The 19,494-nt window shown below is 44.6% G+C and overlaps 1 protein-coding gene across 3 annotated transcripts; it reads right to left on the bottom strand.

Moving 5' to 3' along the window:
* Positions 1 to 1,521: 1,521 nt before the first annotated feature.
* RP9 (RP9 pre-mRNA splicing factor) lies at positions 1,522 to 19,476 on the bottom strand. 3 transcript variants are annotated; one of them, XM_089776556.1, is made up of 6 exons: positions 19,083 to 19,469; positions 15,370 to 15,400; positions 14,472 to 14,601; positions 14,082 to 14,173; positions 10,668 to 10,729; positions 1,522 to 2,460 (listed from the first exon to the last, which is right to left on the bottom strand). In XM_089776556.1, the coding sequence occupies exons 1-6, from the start codon at positions 19,460 to 19,462 to the stop codon at positions 2,409 to 2,411; spliced, it is 747 nt and encodes a 248-aa protein (XP_089632682.1). In that variant the 5' UTR covers positions 19,463 to 19,469; the 3' UTR covers positions 1,522 to 2,408. The 3 variants fall into 3 exon arrangements, with proteins under 3 accessions (XP_089632682.1, XP_006124184.3, XP_089632681.1); XM_006124122.4 differs by lacking the exon at positions 1,522 to 2,460 and adding an exon at positions 4,811 to 6,006 and having other exon boundaries at positions 19,083 to 19,464; XM_089776555.1 differs by lacking the exon at positions 1,522 to 2,460 and adding an exon at positions 6,015 to 6,874 and having other exon boundaries at positions 19,083 to 19,476.
* Positions 19,477 to 19,494: the final 18 nt, after the last annotated feature.

Below are 19,494 nucleotides of genomic sequence, written 5' to 3'. Positions count from 1 at the left end.
ATTGTATTTTTTCTGTCTTGTCTTTGTAGTGGCTGTGTTATCTGTAACACAGCAGTAACATTTAACAGCTAAGCTTGCCTTGTAACAATAAAATAGTAACTGTTTAAGCTTTAACTTCTCCAGTTGCTGTAACAGAACCAAACAATCAAAAAGAACCATAGCCAGTTTGGCCATCTTGCCGTGGCCGGGGTAAACGCAGGAAGAGCTGAGCGTTAAGTAGGGCCGCCTCCACAGGGCAGACTCTTAGGGCACCCGTCAGCCTCTCTGGCTGCCTGCTGTGAAGGGACTCTGTCCTAGCAGTTAAAGACTCGGGTGTGAGTGGTCTGTGAGCCCTATCATTACCCTGGCCACCAGCTAACACTGGGTCTGGGACCTACCCCTACTGTGGCTCTGAATTTAAAGTGTATTAGGAACCAGGCTGGCAGGCAGCCCAGCTCCGTTCCGGCTCATACTGGGTCCAAGAGCTCAACACCCTGTGCCTTAGACAGGAACTGTTTTGAACTGGTTCCCCTTGTGGACCAGCTCCTGCCTTGCACCTTGCACTGCTGCCTCTGATCTGGAGGAAGCAATGCAGAATGGCAGAGGACTCCTTGACAGTAGGGTTGGAATACCCTGGCTGCTTGGCCTTGCCCTCCAGGAACTATAGAGTAGTCGAGTAACGGTTAAGAATTAATTAGGTTAATCAACTATTGAATTATTGGATATTTAACAATGACTGTACAGGCAGTCCCCGAGTTACGCGGATCTGACTTGTCAGATCCGCAGTTACGAACGGGGCTTTTCTCGCCCCAGAGGACGCGAGCAACGGGTGGCCCAGATGCGGTCCTGCCGCCCGTATCCTCCGGGGCGAGAGAAGCTGCTCTGCGTCTCCCTGGTCTGCTGGGGGGGAGGGCCCCAGCAGACCAAGGAGACACAGAGCAAAGCCATGGAGGATGCGGGCAGGACGGGGCGCGTCTCCGTGGTCCCGCCAGCTGCATCTCCCTGGTCTGCTGGGGGAGGGGGAGAAGGGGCGCAGCTAGTGCGCACCCCCCCCCCCCCCCCCAGCAGACCAGACTCTTCTTGCCGACAACGCCTGGGGTAGAGCAGCTGGGGCGCTGCCGGGTAGGTCCCTGCAGCGCTGCACCTCAGCGCTGCGGGGATGCACCTCAGCTGCTCTACCCCAGGTGTCCCCAAGTCAGCTGCTGCTGAAACTGACCAGCGGCTGACTACAGGAACAAAACAATTAAACTGTTCCATAAAGTGTTAAACTGAGCAACCGTCTTCTGAGATTAACTATTTACTTAAGGCACATAATTTCAGTGTCTAAATTACCAAGACAGAGGTAGAGTTGCTCTGCCCTGGGCTTCCTGGAATCAGCCGCTGATCAGTTTCAGCAGCGGCTGACTTGGGGACACCTGGGGTAGAGCTGCTGGGGTGCAGCGCTGCGGGGACCTATCCGGCAGCGCCCCAACTGCTCTGTCCCAGGCGTCCAGATTCAGCTGATGTTGAAACTGATCAGCGGCTGATTCCAGGAAGCCGAGGGCAGAGCAACTCTGCCTCGGGCTTCCTGTAGTCAGCCTCTGGTCAGTTTCAGCAGCGGCTGAATCTGGATGCCAGTTCTGACTTACATACAAATTCAACTTAGGGACTGTAGGTTTGTTCTTATCTTGTACGTAACCCGGGGACTGCCTGTAATAACAATAATTTAACAGCACTGACTTGTGAGTGCATACAGAACCTACATACCCCTCCTCCAAGGATCTTTTGTCTCTAGAATTCCGTGGTAGTGCCGAACTGTTTAGGAAGAGAAATTTTTAGCGGATCAGACCCAAGTAACTTGCTAAAATGACTCCTGTCATAGCTATGGCGTGGTAGACATGTTATAGCTACAGTTCTCTTGATTTGTCTAGTCATGTGAAAGTTTCAGAATACTAGCATTTACTGTAACCTGATAAAACCAGAATCTACATGCACTGGAGGAAAGAAATTTATTATCTTGGTAATTTAGACACTGAAATTATGTGCCTTAAGTAAATAGTTAATCTCAGATGACGGTTGCTCAGTTTAACACTTTATGGAACAGTTTAATTGTTTTGTTCTTGCTTGGCCTCCTTTCAGGCTATGTAACTTATCTATTCTGACCTGCATACCAAACCAGAGCACCTAATGCAGGAATTCCTGCCTTGTGCCAGACATGACTGAATTAGACAACCTTGTACATTACATTTTGATGTTAACATTCTAATATACTAGAACAGGAAGGGACCGTGAGGCTATTGAGTCCAGTCCACTACCCTCCCCGCAGGACCAAGCACCTTCTAGAGCAGGGTTACTCAACACGCAGGCCCCATGTTTGTGGCCCATAGGCCAGTTTGGGTTTATGCAGGGTTCAACACATGGCCCATGGGTGGAGTCCTTTGCACAGGGCCTCATTTGGAATATGCTCCACAACAGCAAGCCATATCCCAGGCAGGGTGAGCACTGAAAGACGCAAGTGGATGAGTTGGTTGGAACACACAGGTACATGGTGTCAGTATTTCTAGCCCCCAGCAAAGAGGTGCTGGGAGGAGTGGGGCATTGTGGGAAGTGCTGGCTGCTTAGCCTTGTGGGCAGAGCCTAAGCGGTACAGACCGGCTTACAGTGGCCACATTTGGGCCCAGCACTGGGGGCTTAAGGTTTAATCTTTGATGAGAACGAATACAACGTGAAGGAATCCATTTCAATGTATATTCAACCACCCTTAAGTTGTGGCCCCCCCAGGGCTCCCAACGTGGAGTAGCCTGTTCTACATCATCCCTGACAAATGCCTATTTAACCTGCTCCACAACCTCTCTTGGCATGTAATTCCCATGTTTAACCACCCTGACAGGAAGTTTTTCCTAATGTCCAACCTAAATCTCCCTTGCTGCAATTTAAGCCCATTGCTTCTTGTCCTATCATCAGAGGCCAAGGAGAACATTTTTTTTCTCCCCTCCTTGTAACACTTTTAGATACTTGAAAACAGTTATGTCCCCTCTGACTGCTCTTTTCTAAACTAAATAAGCCCAATTCTTTCAGTCTTCATCGCTCATGTTTTCTAGACCTTAATCATTTATGTTGCTCTGCTCTGGACCACCTCCAATTTCTCCACGTCTTTCTTGAAATGTGGTACCCAGAACTGGACACAATACTCTAAGGCTTAATCAGCATAGAGTAGAAGAATGACTTCTCACATCTTACTCACAACATTCCTGTTAATGCATCACAGAATCTTTTTTTTTTTTTTAACAGTGTCATACTGACTTTCCTTTAGCTTATGATCATGGATTAAAACTGTAAATAGCAATGGCCTGACAACACATCTTGGGAGAAGTCACATTATAAACTACCACCCGTTGATTCCTAGTAACAATTGTTTGCTTACTGAGACTTCTTTTCAATCACTAGTGTTACAGTGTGAGAAAGGGAGAACAGTCTCATTGCCTATAGAACAATAACTAATTATTCTGCTGCTATATGGCCAAATGTAAAAAAAAAAAAAAAAAGACTACATCCACACTGCAGAATTTTTGCACAAAAACAGCTGTTCTTGCACAGAAACTCAGTGTCCACAATACAAGCGCATTTTTGAGTAAGAAAAAGTACAGTAGATCATCAGAAGACAGGGCTTTTTATGCAAGAGTTATTCCTCTTTCTACAAGGAATAAGCCTTTTTGCACAAAAAGGCGTGTGTGGATGGACACCAGGGGTTTTGTGCGCAAGAAACCCCTATTGGGAAAAGTACAGGTGCTCTGATGGCCATTCTGTGAATGGCCATCAGAGCTTTCTTGCACAGGAGCATCCATGACAGTGTGGATGCTCTCTTGCACAAAAGCACATCTTTTGCACAAAAGCATATAGCAGTGTGGATACACTTGTGCAAGAAGCCTACAGTGTAGATGTCGCCAAAGAGTGTAGTTAGGTTAAAATCTAAAATATTTTAAGGAAATATATTAAAACTAAATGTTTAAGAAAGTTTAATCCTTATAGTGGAAGAAAAGAAATCAGCACCAGCTGATGGGATGAATTTATAAAGGAGATGAAGTTTTATAAAGCAACTTTAATATGGTTTTCAGGAGATTTGTTACCTTTTAAAGGTTGGCTTTGCTGTAGCCAGTGGTAGAAATCTATGGAATTGTTACAAGATCTCTCCCAGAACCTTGTGTGTGGTGTAGTTGCTTCTCAAATCTACCTTTCCGCAACTGTGCTACAAGTAAGCAAGCAACTGGATGCTCTGATGCAGACTTGATCTACTTAGTGAAATTCCCCTCTCAATATTTATTCAGATTGTTTAGACAATTAATTCTAATATCTGAAAATTATGCAGGAAGGCTAAAAAAAAATTTTGTTAAAAGGTCACCATTCTGATCTCCTTCCCTTCATTATAGGCAGAGAGAGCTTTCCTGCTAATTTGACAGAAAAGTGAATTTTTAACCTGTATTATAATGCCAGGGGGACATCTAGCCATCACTAAAGCCAACACTGTCAGGATTTCGTACTTACCAAAGACAAGGCAGTTGTAGCTTTACTATGTGATAGCTGCTTAGTGTAAGCCCTGGGGGGGCTAGTTTTAGGGTTACCTTGACAGCCCAATTGCCTTGTGTATGCTCAGATTTTAATGAATGGACCTCTTTGTAAAAGTAGGCTGTTATCCTCATGTCCTTGAGGAAAGTTTCCCTTCTTCCACACTGCTTTTACTTTGCTGCATTTCTGTCATACTATGTGCATATACTTGCAAAACAATTGGGATTCCTTCCATATATTGATACTAGAATATTCTTTATATTTTTCCATATTCACGATTCACAAAATATTACTGCATTAAATATTTTACTAACTATGTAACATATAAAGTTACTTCCCCAAACCTTTTTAAAAACAAACATGTATCGGTACAACTTAGTGAATGATGCTCATAACATTATTATCCATTCCGTTTCAAACATGAAAACTCCTTTCAAAGCAACTACAATGAGTTTTTAATCAGTGGGTTTTTTAATTATTAGTTACCAAGAGATTTTCACAGTTGAAGCCCAGTTCTGTAGTTCAGAGGATTAGTTTTAATGAATAGATGGTGGCTAATGTTGCAGAGTGAGGCTCAGAAGTAATGTTGAAATTACAGAACTGAGCTATGCTTCAGTTCAAATAAATAAAAATGAATCCTGCTAACAATACATTTTTTGTTTTAAAGTAAAACCCCTTCATTAACATTAATAGTTTTCTCCTTATCTTACACATTTTAAAGCCTTCTAGCTGCCAACTGTGATGATCTCAGAGAACATCAACATGCAGGGAAGATACAGTACAGCCTGATTATGCTTAGCTTGGACATAATGTTCAATGTTGTTTGCTGTAAACAGGAAGTCCTAAAATGTTTCAATGCTTTGCACAGTACAAACTGCAATTCCCATTATAGTGAAGCTTTGTGTGCAGTTGTTTTATGGTGTAAACTACAGGGCTCAACTGTACCCTGTAAACAGTCCTTTAGGTGGTGGCTGTTTTTCTGGCTGTTTAACAGGTGGCAAATAAAACCTCACTCTTATCAGCCATCAGGTTAGATAATCAGCCTGTCTTTCACAGAACATAGCTATGCAAAAGAAAAATAATTCCTTGTTAATGAGCCATAACTGAGCTCATCCCTTGCTTGATGCACCACTGCAGGGAGGCAGAAAAGGATGGCACAAATGGGATATTAGATGTACCCATGTGTATGTTCGCTTACAAAGCCCTTTTTTGGTTGTTTCTTCCTCATTCTTTGGATGTGTTCTTACAGTTCACAATCTGGGGTCAAGAAACACACAGCAGATGATTGCTGTCAATCACTCTGACTTCTCATTTAATTTAGAAGATTTATGCTTTCTTTTCTTTTTCTTCTTTTTTTCTTTTTTCTTTTTCTCCTTCTTTTTCTTCTTCTTCTGTTTCTCTTTACATTCTGAGGAACTGGAGCTGCCACTACTTCCATCTTCATCTGAAGTAGAATCTTCCAGCAGTTGCTTCAATTGCTGTATCCTAAATACACAAACATTAATGGGAAAGCAAATCCTTTCTCTCTATATACGTGCAGCAGTAATAACTCACCTACCACCCAAAAAATGAACAATGTACTAGACTTGTGAGAACAGGTCATCAGGTTCTCTTGGGGGAGTATCCTTGGCTCTGCCAATCACTACTTTCAATGTTCAGTCAGAGTCCAACTTATGGATTTCTAAGGCAGATACCATGCTCCTGTGTTCAGCCAGGCATTTGCTCCACTCGTGGGTTTTTCTATCTTGTGGTTGGGTTCGTAAATAAGGAGGTCTACTACTATCCAGCAAAAGCAGTTATTTGATGTCTTTATTTTAGAAACAACAGCTATTAGTATGCTCCTGGACCCTTTTATTACTATAGATACAGTACTACTAACTGACATGCAGATGAATCTGGAGCTGAAGTTATGAGGTTCTGAGACAATGATGGAGAGGGTGAAATCACTGGTATCAATGACACAAAAAGCAGGTTTTCTTTTAGCAAAACAGTTTCTGAGGCAACCCCCTCCCCATTCAATTCCATGTTTGGATGAATTTTTAATTGCTAAGGAAAGCCTCCTTGCTTGCTTGATTACTTCTATTTGGCAATAATCTATTTCAACGTGGTATGTACGTTTTTAAACACATGAACCTGGTGACTTACAACTACACTGCGCCCTTTCTCCAAATCTCGCTTGTACATTGCTCAACAGTAGGGCTCAACAATCTATGTAATCTACTCACCCGTGGCGAGCACATTACATCCTGGAAGAGCTGGGTTCGGGCGATCTGCGCATGCGCAGAACGCCGGACAGCGTGATTGGCGAGCGGGGCTTGCTGGGATCAGCGAGCCCTGCTCATCAGGGACTCCGCTCATTGCAAGGAACAAGAAAGAGAATTAAATGCTGCTGCCATATTTATTGGATAACCAATATTAGGAATAAAAGGCACATTTTTCAATCATAGGTGCCCATAGCTAGCTTCCTATATCCTTATTGAGGGCATGCCTACACTAGGAAATTATTTCTAAATAACTAAATTTGAAATAACTCTCAAAATAACAAAATTGATATAGCATGTCCACACTACAAGGGAGCATCAAAATTAGTCAGAACTATTTCAAAATAGCTTCATGCTGATTGGAGCCTGCCTCAGACTTAGAGCCCCCGGAAGCACTCCGGGGAGGGCACCAAGAGGGTGGACACTTCCTGTGGCTGCTTGGGCAGGCAAGCTGTGATGCGTGCTTTCAGGGGCTCCTCCCTATGGCTGTGTCTCATACTCCGCCCCTCCACTGCCTCAGCTGTCATGGGACACAAAATGGATGCAGTGTGCCTTGGTTGCCCTTGTGGATGCCATAGCACTCAAAGCACGGAGCCAGAGCTGCTGCAAAGCAGTTCCAGGCTCATGGGCCTTGTACTGCACCTCATGGTGCAGTACTTCCTGCTGGAGTAGCATGTGGGCACTTTGAATGAGGATCAGCCCGGACCGCAGGCTCTAATCATCCAAGTCCTGGCACTTCTGCTCCTGCACATGCCCTTCAATCTCCTAGACACTGTGGAATGCCGCTTCTGGTGGAAGGAGAAAGTTTGGACTGGTGGGACCGCATTGTCCTGTGGCGATGGAACAACCAGCAGTGGCTCCAAAACTTCTGCATACAGAAGAACACCATCCTGGAGCTCTGTGAGTGGCTTGCCCCCTGCCCTGAGGCGACAGGACATCCGACTGTGACCTGCCATCCCCGCGCAGAAGTGTGTGGCCATCACTCTGTGGAAACTTGCTACGTCAGACAGCTACCACTCTATCGGGGACCAATTTGGCGTGGGGAAATCCAGAGTTAGGGCCGTGTTCATACAAGTAGTGAAGGCCATCAACCATGTGCTGCCACAGAACACTGTCACTCTGGGCAACGTGGACCTCATCATGGATAGTTTTGCTAGGATAGGTTTCCCGAACTGCAAGGGGGGCCCATAGATGACACTTACATCCTCATCCTGGCCCCTGACCACCATGTATCAGACTATGTAAACAGAAAGGGGTACTTCTCTATGGTGCTGCAAGCCGTTGTGGATTACAAGGGACACTTCACCAACATCAACGTTGGCTGCTTGGGGAAGGCGCATGATGCCCGTATTTTTTGGAACTCCTACTTGTTCTGAAAGATGCATACTGGCACTTTTTTCCCTGACTGCACTATCAGCGTTAAGGATGTTAAAGACTAGTTGACTAGTCGACTATCTGATAAGCATTTGCTTATCGGATAGTTTTTTGACTAGTCTATAGGCATTCCTGCTTTGAAATGTACAAGAGCCCCTGCTGTACATTCCTCCTTATATATTTCAAAGGAGGAATGTGGAACTCCCTGTATAGCCTGGGGCCAGTGGAAAGTCCTGCTGACTCTGGGCTGCATGTGGGTGCTTTCTTTTAAATGCATAAGAGTCCCCAGCAGGGGTTCTTTTACATTTCAGAGCCATAGATCCCGGGATCATGGAGGACTCAGGCTACACTGTGTTACCATGGGTTTTGAATATGTATTGTGATGTGGTGGTAAATACAAAATGGAGTCATAAATGGGTTCCATTTTAGGTGAAGAGGCAAAGATTAGGGTTTCTGGCCTCAGATTTCCTGCCTAATGTACGCTTTGCACTCATTACTAGTCTGCATACCCCATTCTAACAGTGTGCACATGACACACTAAGGCTATGCACACCACCTGTTATGCACTTGGCACTTTAGATTTGCATACCACCCTAGGTAACCGATGTGCACACGTCACCAATAAGTGCACTCAGCCCTCTGCAGTTTTTCCCGCCTTTGAGGCAATAAACCCTTTGGTTCTGAGAAGTTCAGGTTCATTCTTTCTGTGGGTTCGTACCTACCGGATCGTGTGGAGCTAACCTGTTGTCTTTTCTGTCTACCCAAGTCTGTCTGTTTGGTATTAGTGTGTGAGAAGTTGGTTGACCCATTGTCATCATCGGGAGTATAGCAGCAAGAGTCTAGCTAGCTGGCTATTTCCGTGGGCCACCTGTGCGTGGTGTATTCCTGTGTTGAGGTTTAGGCCAGTAATAGTCCCCAGCTGACTCCAGGCTCCCTGCAGCTGCTCCTTTGAATCCAGGATGCCAGGTGTGTCCTGGACAGACTCCATCACAAAGGGGGTGGAGGTGACTGGCCCTCCTTCCAAGATAGCATCCAGCTGGTCAAAGTACCGACAGCTGTATGGTGCCACCCCAGAGCATTCGCTCTGCTCCTTGGCCTTGTGATAGGCCTGCCAGAGATCCTTCCTTCACCTTCACGTGCACCTGGTCCAGGGTCCAGTTGTGGCCTTTGTCAGCCAGGCTGGCAGTGATCTGGCTGAACATGTCCGCATTCCTTTTCCTGGTATGGAGATCCTGGAAGTTGGTCTCCTCCTCCCAGACCGCGATGAAGTCCAGGATCTCTGCACTTGTCCACACTAGAGCTTTCCTGCATCTCTGGCCAGTAGCAGCCAAGGGAGCAGAAGGAGTGTTGGCAGACTGAGGGAGCATTGGGGTCGCTCGTGGCTACCTGGGATGCTGCTGTGTGGCACAGGGCTAGCCACGTGGCACAAGTCCTTTTCCTGCAGCCTGGAATTTCAAGCTCTGCAGGAGAAGGGGAGCAGTGGAGATGCCAAGTGTAGCCAGAGCAATCAGAAATGCAGCTGTGAGAGGTCTCTGTAGGCCACTTATTTTGAATTAGCAGCACTGAATTGTCCACACTAATGCTATTTCAAAGTAACAATTCTGAAATAAGTGTTATTCCCTGAGGAAACCAGGAGTACAGGTTTTGAAATAACTAGCCTGTTATTTCAAAATGGTAGTGTGGACGCTCCACTTATTATTTCGACACAAGGGGGGTTACTTCGAAATAACTCCCCAATATAGACCAGGGCTGAGGTGTCTAAAATAAAATCAATCTGGATTCAAGAACTGAGAAATATCACTAAAGTCCACTGGAGTTCTAAGTGCTCAGGACCTCTGAAAATCAGACAATTTTTATTAAAGATGTAAAAAAATAAATTTAGGAGACTTCCAGGTTTGAAACTGTTGGCAAAAAGGAACGTCTCCTTTTTGAACATACAGTTCTAGGAATCATTGAATATAAATCACTTAAATTTATGACCAGAAAATAAAATAAGTATTTATTAAAAAGGGAGAAATGACACCTCTGCTTTGGCATTAGCTATTTATTAAAATATAAAGCTTAACACACACAAAAAAACCAACTTTTATTTGGAAGTGGTGAGCTGAACAGTGAGGCTATGTCTACACTCGTGGCTTCTTGTGTGAGAAATATGCAAATGAGGCTAAGCATGGAATATCGCTGAGCCTCATTTGCATACCTAATAAGGTTATTCCTGAAAATAATCGGCGTAGTGTTATTGCGCAAGAGGGTTTTTGTTGCGCAAGAAGGGGCAGTGTAGACAGCTCCTTCTGGCGCAAGAGCCTCTTCTGCAAAAATGGCGGCTCATTAGGTATGCAAATGAGGCTCGGTAATATTCCATGCTTAGCCTCATTTGCATATTTCTCGCGCAAGAAGCTGCAAGTGTAGACATAGCCTGAAAGAAATTTTGCCTATATGATCTTATTTTGATAGCATAAAATCAAATGAAAGATTTACATTAAAAATAATTTACTACAGAGATACACTTACCTCATTTCCTTTTCATGGCGCTTATTTTCCCTTATTACATCATACATGGGATCTTCATGCGCCTTTGGAAAAAAGGAAGGGGAAAACCCAGTATCAGTAAAAAAGACAACTACTGGCACTAGTATTCATGACAGTTTTCTACCATTAAAAAAATCCAACCTAACAATAAACTTATTCCAATGGAAGAATCCCAATTAGTACTCAGTGAGCTCTCAATTCACAAGGATGCGCTGACATTGTTGAAAACCTTTTAGCAAACTTGGACTGATTTTTGGCATCAGGTAAGGTTTATGCATTTCTAATCTGAAGATCATACTGCTGACTGCCTAGGACTGTCCTTGCCCACAAGACTTCTCTTCCTACAACTGATTCTTCAGGTATTCAAATATTATGGTGATATAAGACAAAATGTTTATAAATAAATTAGAGCTGCTGCTGAAGTCCTGAAAATAAAATCTTAACTATGCCTCTATAACACATTTGAACCTTCCCACTCCATTTCTTCATTTTTCAAATACTGGAGACAACATTACCATCCGGCCTGCGAGTTCAGAACCACAGCCTGGGCATCATACATGTTTACACGTGTGTGGGGGAGGCAGCTTTTAAGACAGCTTCTCGTGAACACCAGGCTCCCATTTCCCCCCTTCTTTGTTGCCTCTGTATCAGAAGCAGAGGCGGCAGTCAGCTCGGCAGGAGCCCGTATGCACAGGGAACCAGCTCCAAAGCCAACTCCCTATGAGCACTGGCTCTCAGCTCCCCTGCTCCACGCAGCTAGCTGCTTCTGTAGGAGCCTCATGGAGGGCGGGGGTGGGGCAGAGGTGACTCCGCAGAAGCCAACTCCCCATGTATACTGGCTCCCACTTGCCCCTCCTTCCCCACTGCTGCCTCTGTCTGAGGAGCAGCAGCACAGGGGCTCCCTGCGAGCACCGGCTCTTGCCCCACCCCTCTGCTGCCTCTATGGGAGGCAGTGGGGGCAGTGGGAGGTGGTTCCGCAGAGCTGGCAGGTGGGGAAAGCCAGCTTAAAAGTTATAGAGGTGGGGGAGGAGGTGTTGTGTGTCATTGAGAGGGTTAACCGATGATCCCAGGCTCATCAGTTAACCGTGCTCTCAACTATACAGTCACACCCACACTGAATAGGTCCTTATATCCATGCAATATCTAAATCTTGTAGATTCTTTTTGCCTGACATCTCTAAGTCATGACTTTTCTGATCCAGCCACACAACAACAATTCTTGTCCTGGCTGTTTTATCTCAAATCTTGCTTACTGCAACATCCTTTCCACTGACCTTGACAAAGGCAATCTTGTCCCACTTGCTGCTGTAGCCAAGTTCATTCTCCTCTCTCTGCCTCTCTCCACTGGCTCCTTCTTTTATACTGCATCAAACACAAGCTGCTTGCCTTCCCTTTCAAGACTGTCTTCTACCCCAATTCTATCATCTCCCATTCACTGTTGAGATATCAAGTTCCCATCTGTGATTGGCTCACAATGCTTAGACCACTTATTAAATATGCAAAAAAACACAACACTCCTTTCTCCCATGCTGCCTCTCATGCTTACGACATGCTCCACATGCAAAACTTCCTCATGATCCTCCCGCAAAATACGCTTTTTCTGCAATGACTCAAACACCCTGACTATAGTACACTGCGCTGAAACCACTGCCTTCCATATTGAACAATATAGTCTCATTATTTCTTTATACTCCTCAACTATCTCTATTGTGTCCTGTATTGTCTTTTGTCTAAATTCTTGGGCTCAGGTGTTTATACAGCCCCATACACAATGGGTTTCTGAGTCATAAATAGCATCCCTAGGCCCTCTGATAATAAAAACAATCTAATTTTTTCTCTGCCACTATTTCTATGATTATGCTATACTGCAAAGACACCTGCACATTAACCCAAAGAATAGGTACTAAGCACCAATACTTAAATCCCATAAAATTTCTGCATCATTCACTCTCTAAACATCTTCCTACTTTGTTGTGACAAGTTACAGAGGGGTAGCCGTATTAGTCTGTTTCAGCAAAAACGAGGAGTCCTGTGGCACCTTATAGACTAACAAATTTATCTGGGCATAAGCTTTTGTGGGCTGGAGCCCACTTTGTCAGAAACTTGAAATGGAAGTTTCAGTTTGGTAGGTATGTATACGCAAGCAAAGATGGCTATATTATATTACTATGCGGAGGATCAGTGCTAAGAAGCTCAATTCATTTAGGGAGTGTGTGGCCCACTTCCAACAGCTGATGAGAAGATGTGAATACCCAAAAGAGGGGAAATTACTTTCTGTAGTCAGCCACTCCCAGTCTCTATTCAGACCCAGTCTTATAGTGTCAAGTTTATGTAGTTGTTATATGGTATTCACACCTTCTCATCATCTGTTGGGAGTGGGCCACACGCACCCGGGACTGAACTGACCTCATTAAGGCTGGTCCTCCCCATAGTAATGTAACACACTTCTCTTTACCTCTGCATAAATGCCTGCCAAACTGAATGCATCTGACAAAGTGGGTTCCAGCCCACGAAAGATTATGCCTAAATCAATGTGTTTAATCTTTGAAGTGCCAAAAGACTTCTTGTTGTTTTGCTAATTTCTTGTGGCTCCTCAGGGCAGAGCCTCCAAATTCATTCCACGCAGAGGTAATCCAAATCTCTTGATGTTACCTGGGCAAATTAACATTGATTATTTTAACATTGTTAAAATATCAATGTACCAAAAACTCTATTGAAAAAGATTAATTAAATATAATGGTTAGAACAGTTTATTGAAAATTTATCAGGGATGTAAAATCCTGGTTAATCAGTTAACCAGCCAGTTCTCAGCCCCCACTGGCACAGCCCTTGCTTGCTGGGCAGCCGGGCTCCCTGTGGACAGAGGCTGCTCCCAATGAAAGTGGACCCTGGTCACAGCGGGCCCCCTATGGCACTGGACCAGTCCCCTAATTGCAGCAGACAGGTAGTTGCTCCAGCCCCCACCAGTAACCAGTTAACCTTTCACATTCCTAAAACTTACACGCACAAATTATTATCTTCCGTTTTAAAGAATAAATTTTCTGCACATTAGTAATACATACAATCACTGTGTATAAAGAGAAACATTTTTCTCTAATAAGAGGATTATGGTCAGTTTTCAGCATCTATATGATACCAGATACAATGGAAAATTCTTTATAGACTACTAGGAGACTATGCTCCCTGTTTGCTGCGCTTGCCAACCCCCTTCTCGCAGATGGTAGACAACTCTGTCTCTCTCCCCCTGGCCACCAGGGAGGGCTGGACTGTGGCCATGCCAGCCCGGGTCCCTTCTCCCTTTCCCCTCCCCTCCGCCAGCCTGGGCCCCTGCTCCTTCCTCCCCTCCCTGCCAGCCCAGGCCCCTTCTCCCAGTGAGTACTAAAATATTTGTACTTACTACTCTGAATTGTTCCAATTTCTGATTGCCTTTAATAAAGAATGGGCATTCTTTATCTCCTGTTCTGTGTCCATAACGTTTACATCTCCAACCTTTAATAAAACAGAAGCAACCTGAATTTCTGAGTCAGCTCACAACACCACAGATTAAAAACATTCATGGAAAATATCTTTACGTACTTGGAGCAAAGAGAAACAAACAATTAAATTCAATCTGCAAATCTACAAAATCCTTCAGGATACTGGCTACTATTATATCAATTTGAAGCCCATATATCTGGAATTCATCTTTTATTGTGTATAGTCACTTATCTCCAAGATTTTTTGCCTGAAGTAAAAAGATTTGTAAAAGAAAAAGGCCCAATTAAATTTTGATGCTTCTCATACTTACACTGCATAACTTTGACTTCTTTTCCCAATGGCATCCAGAGTCCTTTAGTTGGGGCATGAGCCAGGAATTCTCGGGCATGTTCATTGCCTGGTACATCAGGGATACAGTCTTCTGGTTTAGTTTCCTCTTCCTATAGAAGAAGTAAGCAAAATAAAAATCTTATTTTTCTAGTTTATTTTAAAATAAATAACCCCAGTGTATAGGTATGTCATTTTTTACTAATGTACATACTTTCTCCCTAATATTCCTTTCCTTCTGTATTTTCATAAAATAACTTATTCCTTTAACCCTTTTTACTAACATTAATTCATTTTTCTTTTTTTGCTACTCTTAACTTTTCTCAATCCTGAATATTCTTGCTGAATTGCTTTCCTCCTGTTCCATTTAGTCCAGCAACTGATTTAAATTAAAAGAATTAAACACTTAACTTTTATTTTCTCTTGTTTGTAACTGAATATGGTGATCTATTGCCACGAGGCATAGCGGGGCGGTCAACAAATGCCTTTGATGTCGACCGTGGAGCGTCCAGACTACTGCGCTGTGCCGCCAAACAGCTGATCAGCACAGCGCAGCAGCCATTTTAATTTAAATCGCCACTTCATTTGGGTATGTCTAGTAAACTAATCTACATGGTTCTGGTGACAGAGCCATGTAGTCTAGACATACTCTAAATTATGACTCTTTGAATTTAGTAAAAGGAATTCCACAAAAGATCAGAGGCTAATTTAATGTGATGTTAATGACAAGGAGGGAGGGAATCAGATAAACTGAATCTGGTCTCTTCCCCCCCCCCCCCCAAACCCAATGGAAAAACTCCCATTGACTTTAAAGAATCTGGTATTCCATCCATTGTTTAAAGTTTCTTTTAAATACCAAACTTTTATTACAATTTACTAACCTTAATTAGCCCTGGAGGAGGTTTCTCATAGCTATAAAATAATAAAAATATAGTTGTATTAATATTATTTTCCAGATGTATATACATGGGCAAAACAAAGCCGTTCAATGCTTTAAAATTGAGAATTTCATACAATGTAAACATATTTAACTGAAAGTTTAATTTAATTACACTCCTTAAGAAGCATAGCAAGCCACAGTGTAATACAGGGTTGCAAACAGAGAGGTGATGCTTGTAGGGCATCAGTCTAAAAAGAACAAAAAAAAAGAGTCTTCTGTGAATCACACAATGCACTCTAATTTGCAAACATGTTTTGTTTTGTATGTTTGCTTGGAAATGACAACTCTATTATGCTGCTTTGTGCATCCATTTGAGCACTAGCTGCCAAATATTCACAGCTCTCTCATCTTGAAAGTCTAGCTATGATAAGGAAAATGACATCTTGCTGCTCCATATTTATTTTCTCCAATACAGAGTAATAATATGCTCAATTGATAATGTCAAAGAAAGAATTTTCTTACTGCCAGGACTACAAGCTCATCCTAGTATAGGATAATCAAACTCTCTCTCTTGTACTTTCAACATCACCAGTAACTAATCTGAAAACAGATCAATGATAATTTTGTTGATGACTCAAGAGGCTGTTCTGCAGCCATGTTGAATCATCACTGTTGATAGTAGACAGAGAGACTTGTTTTTGTCCTTACAGGGGGAAAAATATATTTTGGAAGATACAGGGTGTACCAGGGGAGAAAATGCACACATAAGTGTTTAATTCCAAGGCATTATTTGATCATCTTCTTAACAACAGCAACACTTTGAGCTAGGGCTGTAAGTGACTAGTCAACTATCTGATAAGCATATGCTTATCGGATAGTCACCTAGTGATGCGACTAGTAGCTTCCCCCACCCTTGCTGCCTCTATCAGAGAGAGGCAGCAAGTGGGGGAACAGGAGCCAGTACTGGGGGGGGGGGAGGGAGCTGGCTTAAAAGCCAGTTCTCCCCAGCACTGTCTCCGCGGGGGGCAGGGGAGGTAGAGGCACAGCGGAAACGGCACCAGTGGGGACTGAAGCAGTCTCTGCTTGCGCCAGTTCTGCTGTAATTCTGCTTTTGAAATGTACAAGAGTCTCACTGGGGCTTTGTACATTTCAAAAGCAAAAGTCCCACAGGCAGTCCTCTGCTGGCCAGCGCTCCCTGCAGGGCTTCCACTTTGAACTGTAGCAAGAGCCTGGCAGGGCTCTTGCTAGAGTTCAAAGGTGGAGGCGCTCTTATCGACTAATTGAATAGTTGATGGAAATCCCATCAACTATTTGATTAGTTAATTAATCTAAATTTAACATCCCTACTTTGAGCATCATCGGGAGTAATGATGGAAGGAAATCCCTACTTCCATTGTGAAGGAATTAACATTAAATTATTATTGCAGCCCATGATATTTCCACTCTACTCAACTCTCTTTTCACAAACTAAGGCACACACATATTTTACAGCAGGGGTGGAAAATATAAGGTTGCATCCAGCCCCCGGTTTTCCTGGATCTGGCCCCTGAGGCTCAGAGTTGTACCCTAGCAATGGGGAGCCTGTGCTGGCACTCCAGTCCCCCCGCTGGCCCACCATGGGATTGGAGCACACAAAATCTACTAGCTTGGGCCCGCATAGGCTCTGGTGTGTGAGGGGAATATGGGGAGTGTCTTTCTCCTTCTCAATCAGGGGCCACGTCAGTGAGGGTTTGGTTTCTCTTTTTTGCTTCCTACTTGTGTGTGGCCCCTGACTGATTTTTCTGTGGGTCAGCAGTCTCCCACCCAAAAAAGCTGATTTTTACAGCATCAGAGGAATCGTTCAGCACATCTTAAGCCTTCTATATTGCACATTTTTTCATTTCCAAATGGATCCTGTTGATCGTGCTTTGCTGCCAAACTACAGGTCCCACACTTTCTTCGGAACATCACTTACAAAACAAACCAAAGTCAGAAAAGAAGTTGGGGGAAGGACACTTTTTTTAAAAAGCGCTTGCGTGACAGAAATGTTTTTACCTATTTTTAAATGGATCAGTATACAGATAATGGACAGACTGGCTCCCTCTTGTAAAATGCTCAGAGAAACTGGTGGGTATAGCAAGAATAACAAATCGTAGACCTACTTATATGCAAAATGGGTCATATTTTGAAAGCTCACTGCAACTGCACAATGTGCTCACCAAAAGACTTGAGCACAGCAGGTGAAACACTGGCTAATGGTCTGCCCTTTCCTTCAAGTCCCCTGGCCCCAGTGTCCAGAGAGGCTGCTCTACAGTCACAACAGCAGACACAGAGTATACCTCTCACTCTGCCAATGTCCAACCGTAAGACACAATGGCTGCGTCTAGACTGGCATGATTTTCTGCAAATGCTTTTAAAGGAAAAGTTTTTCTGTTAAAAGCATTTGTGGAAAAGAGTGTCTAGATTGGCACGGACGCTTTTGTGCAAAAGCACCTTTTGCGGAAAAGTGTCCGTGCCAATCTAGACGTGGTTTTGCACAAGAAAGCCCCAATCGCCATTTTCGCCATCGGGGCTTTTTTGCGCAAAACGGTTCTCAGCTGTCTACACTGGCCCTTTTGCGCAAAAGCATTTGCGCAAGAGGGCTTTTTCCCGAACGGGAGAGTCATTATATTTGCGGAAGAACACTGACAATCTTACATTAGATCCTCAGTGTTCTTGCACAAATTCAAAGTGGCCAGTGTAGACAGCTGGCAAGTTTTTCTGCAAAAGCGGCTGCAAAAGCGACAGTCTAGCCTATGTGTTACAATGCCCAAACTGATCCCATAAAAATATTATTCGTGCGAGGAAGTGAAAAAGCTATGGGACTGACTCCTCAGTGTATTTCCTCCTACTATAGCACCAGTGTAATGTTTCTGCATTTCTAATGCATATGAGTTTCAATGCTAAAAGTTTAGGGACACAGATTTTGGGGGGAACTTAGATAACTTTGGAAGTTGAGTGATATTCCTCCAAAAGAGGAACAAGTGAGAAGCATCTTTTGGGATTGGGCCTCCTAGATTTTGTAAATTAAACTCCTGCTCTGATTATTCCTGTCAGGAACAAAAGTAACCGGTACGGAATAGGTGGCTGCACATCCATTACTTTCAGAAGAGATTTGGGAGCCCATGAACATGGTTTTTGCAACACATGCATGCACATTTTCAGAGGGCATTTCCATGCAACATTCCTCTAAAAAAAAAAAAAAAAAAAGAGCAGCCTTTTGAAGCACCACATTGGCAATGATCAGCCAGAATTCGAAGGGAGTCAAAAGCAGGTGGACACACAATAAAATGGTCCCATTCCCATAACTCGCTGACTTTTCCAACCCCTCCGTAATTTTCATTTCTAAAACACAATCATCGGCCTATGCGATGATCTATAAAGGCCAAAGCTAGGAACACATGCCGCCGCTCGGTATCAATCCAGATTGCCAGTGCCCTCCCAGGGGCCATGTTCAGCAGAGCGTCAGGATCTATTTGCAAACGCCCAGCAGGCGCGCCGATCCCACTCTGGCGAGCCCGTCAGCCGGGTCTCTAGCTTCAGCCTGTCACCGGAGCAAGAGCCAGCCGCAAAAACGGGGAGCTGCCTGCTGGACAGGCCCCATCTCTGCAGTGACGGGCCAGCAACGGGTGAGGGCACTGGCGGCAGCCCAGCCACAGCGGGGTTTGTCCCGGGGCTCCCCTCCGACCCCCTTACAAGGACTCCAGGTGCTGGATCTGCTGGATCTGCTGCACCTCCCGCTTCTTCCGCTTCTGCTCGTGCCGCTCCAGGTGCCTGCAGTCCCCGCTGCTGCCTGCCCGGGGCTCGTCCTGGCTCCTGGGCCGCTTGTGGCTGCGTCTCTCGGCGGGGGCGGCCTCCGCCTTCCCCCGCGCCGCCCGCCTGTGGGACATGGGGGCGCCGGGCTCGGGCGGCCCGCGGGAAGGGGAGGCACGGAGCCGAGCGGCGGCAGCTCCTGCCCCGACCAGCGCCTCCCCTCCCCCAGCGGCTGATTTCGGTTTCACTTGACTTCCCATCCCTGCACCCGCTGCCGGCAAACCAAAGCAGGGACTTCCTCCGGGCGGCTGGGCCGGGCTCATCCCAGGCAGCGCCCCCTCCTTCTGCAGCGCCG

Source organism: Pelodiscus sinensis, chromosome 2 (genome assembly GCF_052426305.1).
Source record: "Pelodiscus sinensis isolate ZL-2025 chromosome 2, ASM5242630v1, whole genome shotgun sequence".
Taxonomy (NCBI): domain Eukaryota; kingdom Metazoa; phylum Chordata; order Testudines; family Trionychidae; genus Pelodiscus; species Pelodiscus sinensis.
The sequence above is the reverse complement of the archived record's forward strand: the minus strand, read 5'-3'. Positions and strand labels throughout refer to the sequence as shown.

Coding starts and splice junctions, on each gene's coding strand:
- RP9 (XM_006124122.4), bottom strand. CDS start 19,462: ATGAGCCCGGCCCAGCCGCCCGGAGGAAGTCCCTGCTTTGGTTTGCCG. Junction 14,602..15,369: donor CTCCTCCAGGGCTAATTAAG/GTTAGTAAATTG, acceptor CTTCTTCTATAG/GAAGAGGAAACTAAACCAGA. Junction 10,730..14,081: donor AATTGGAACAATTCAGAGTA/GTAAGTACAAAT, acceptor TTTTTTCCAAAG/GCGCATGAAGATCCCATGTA.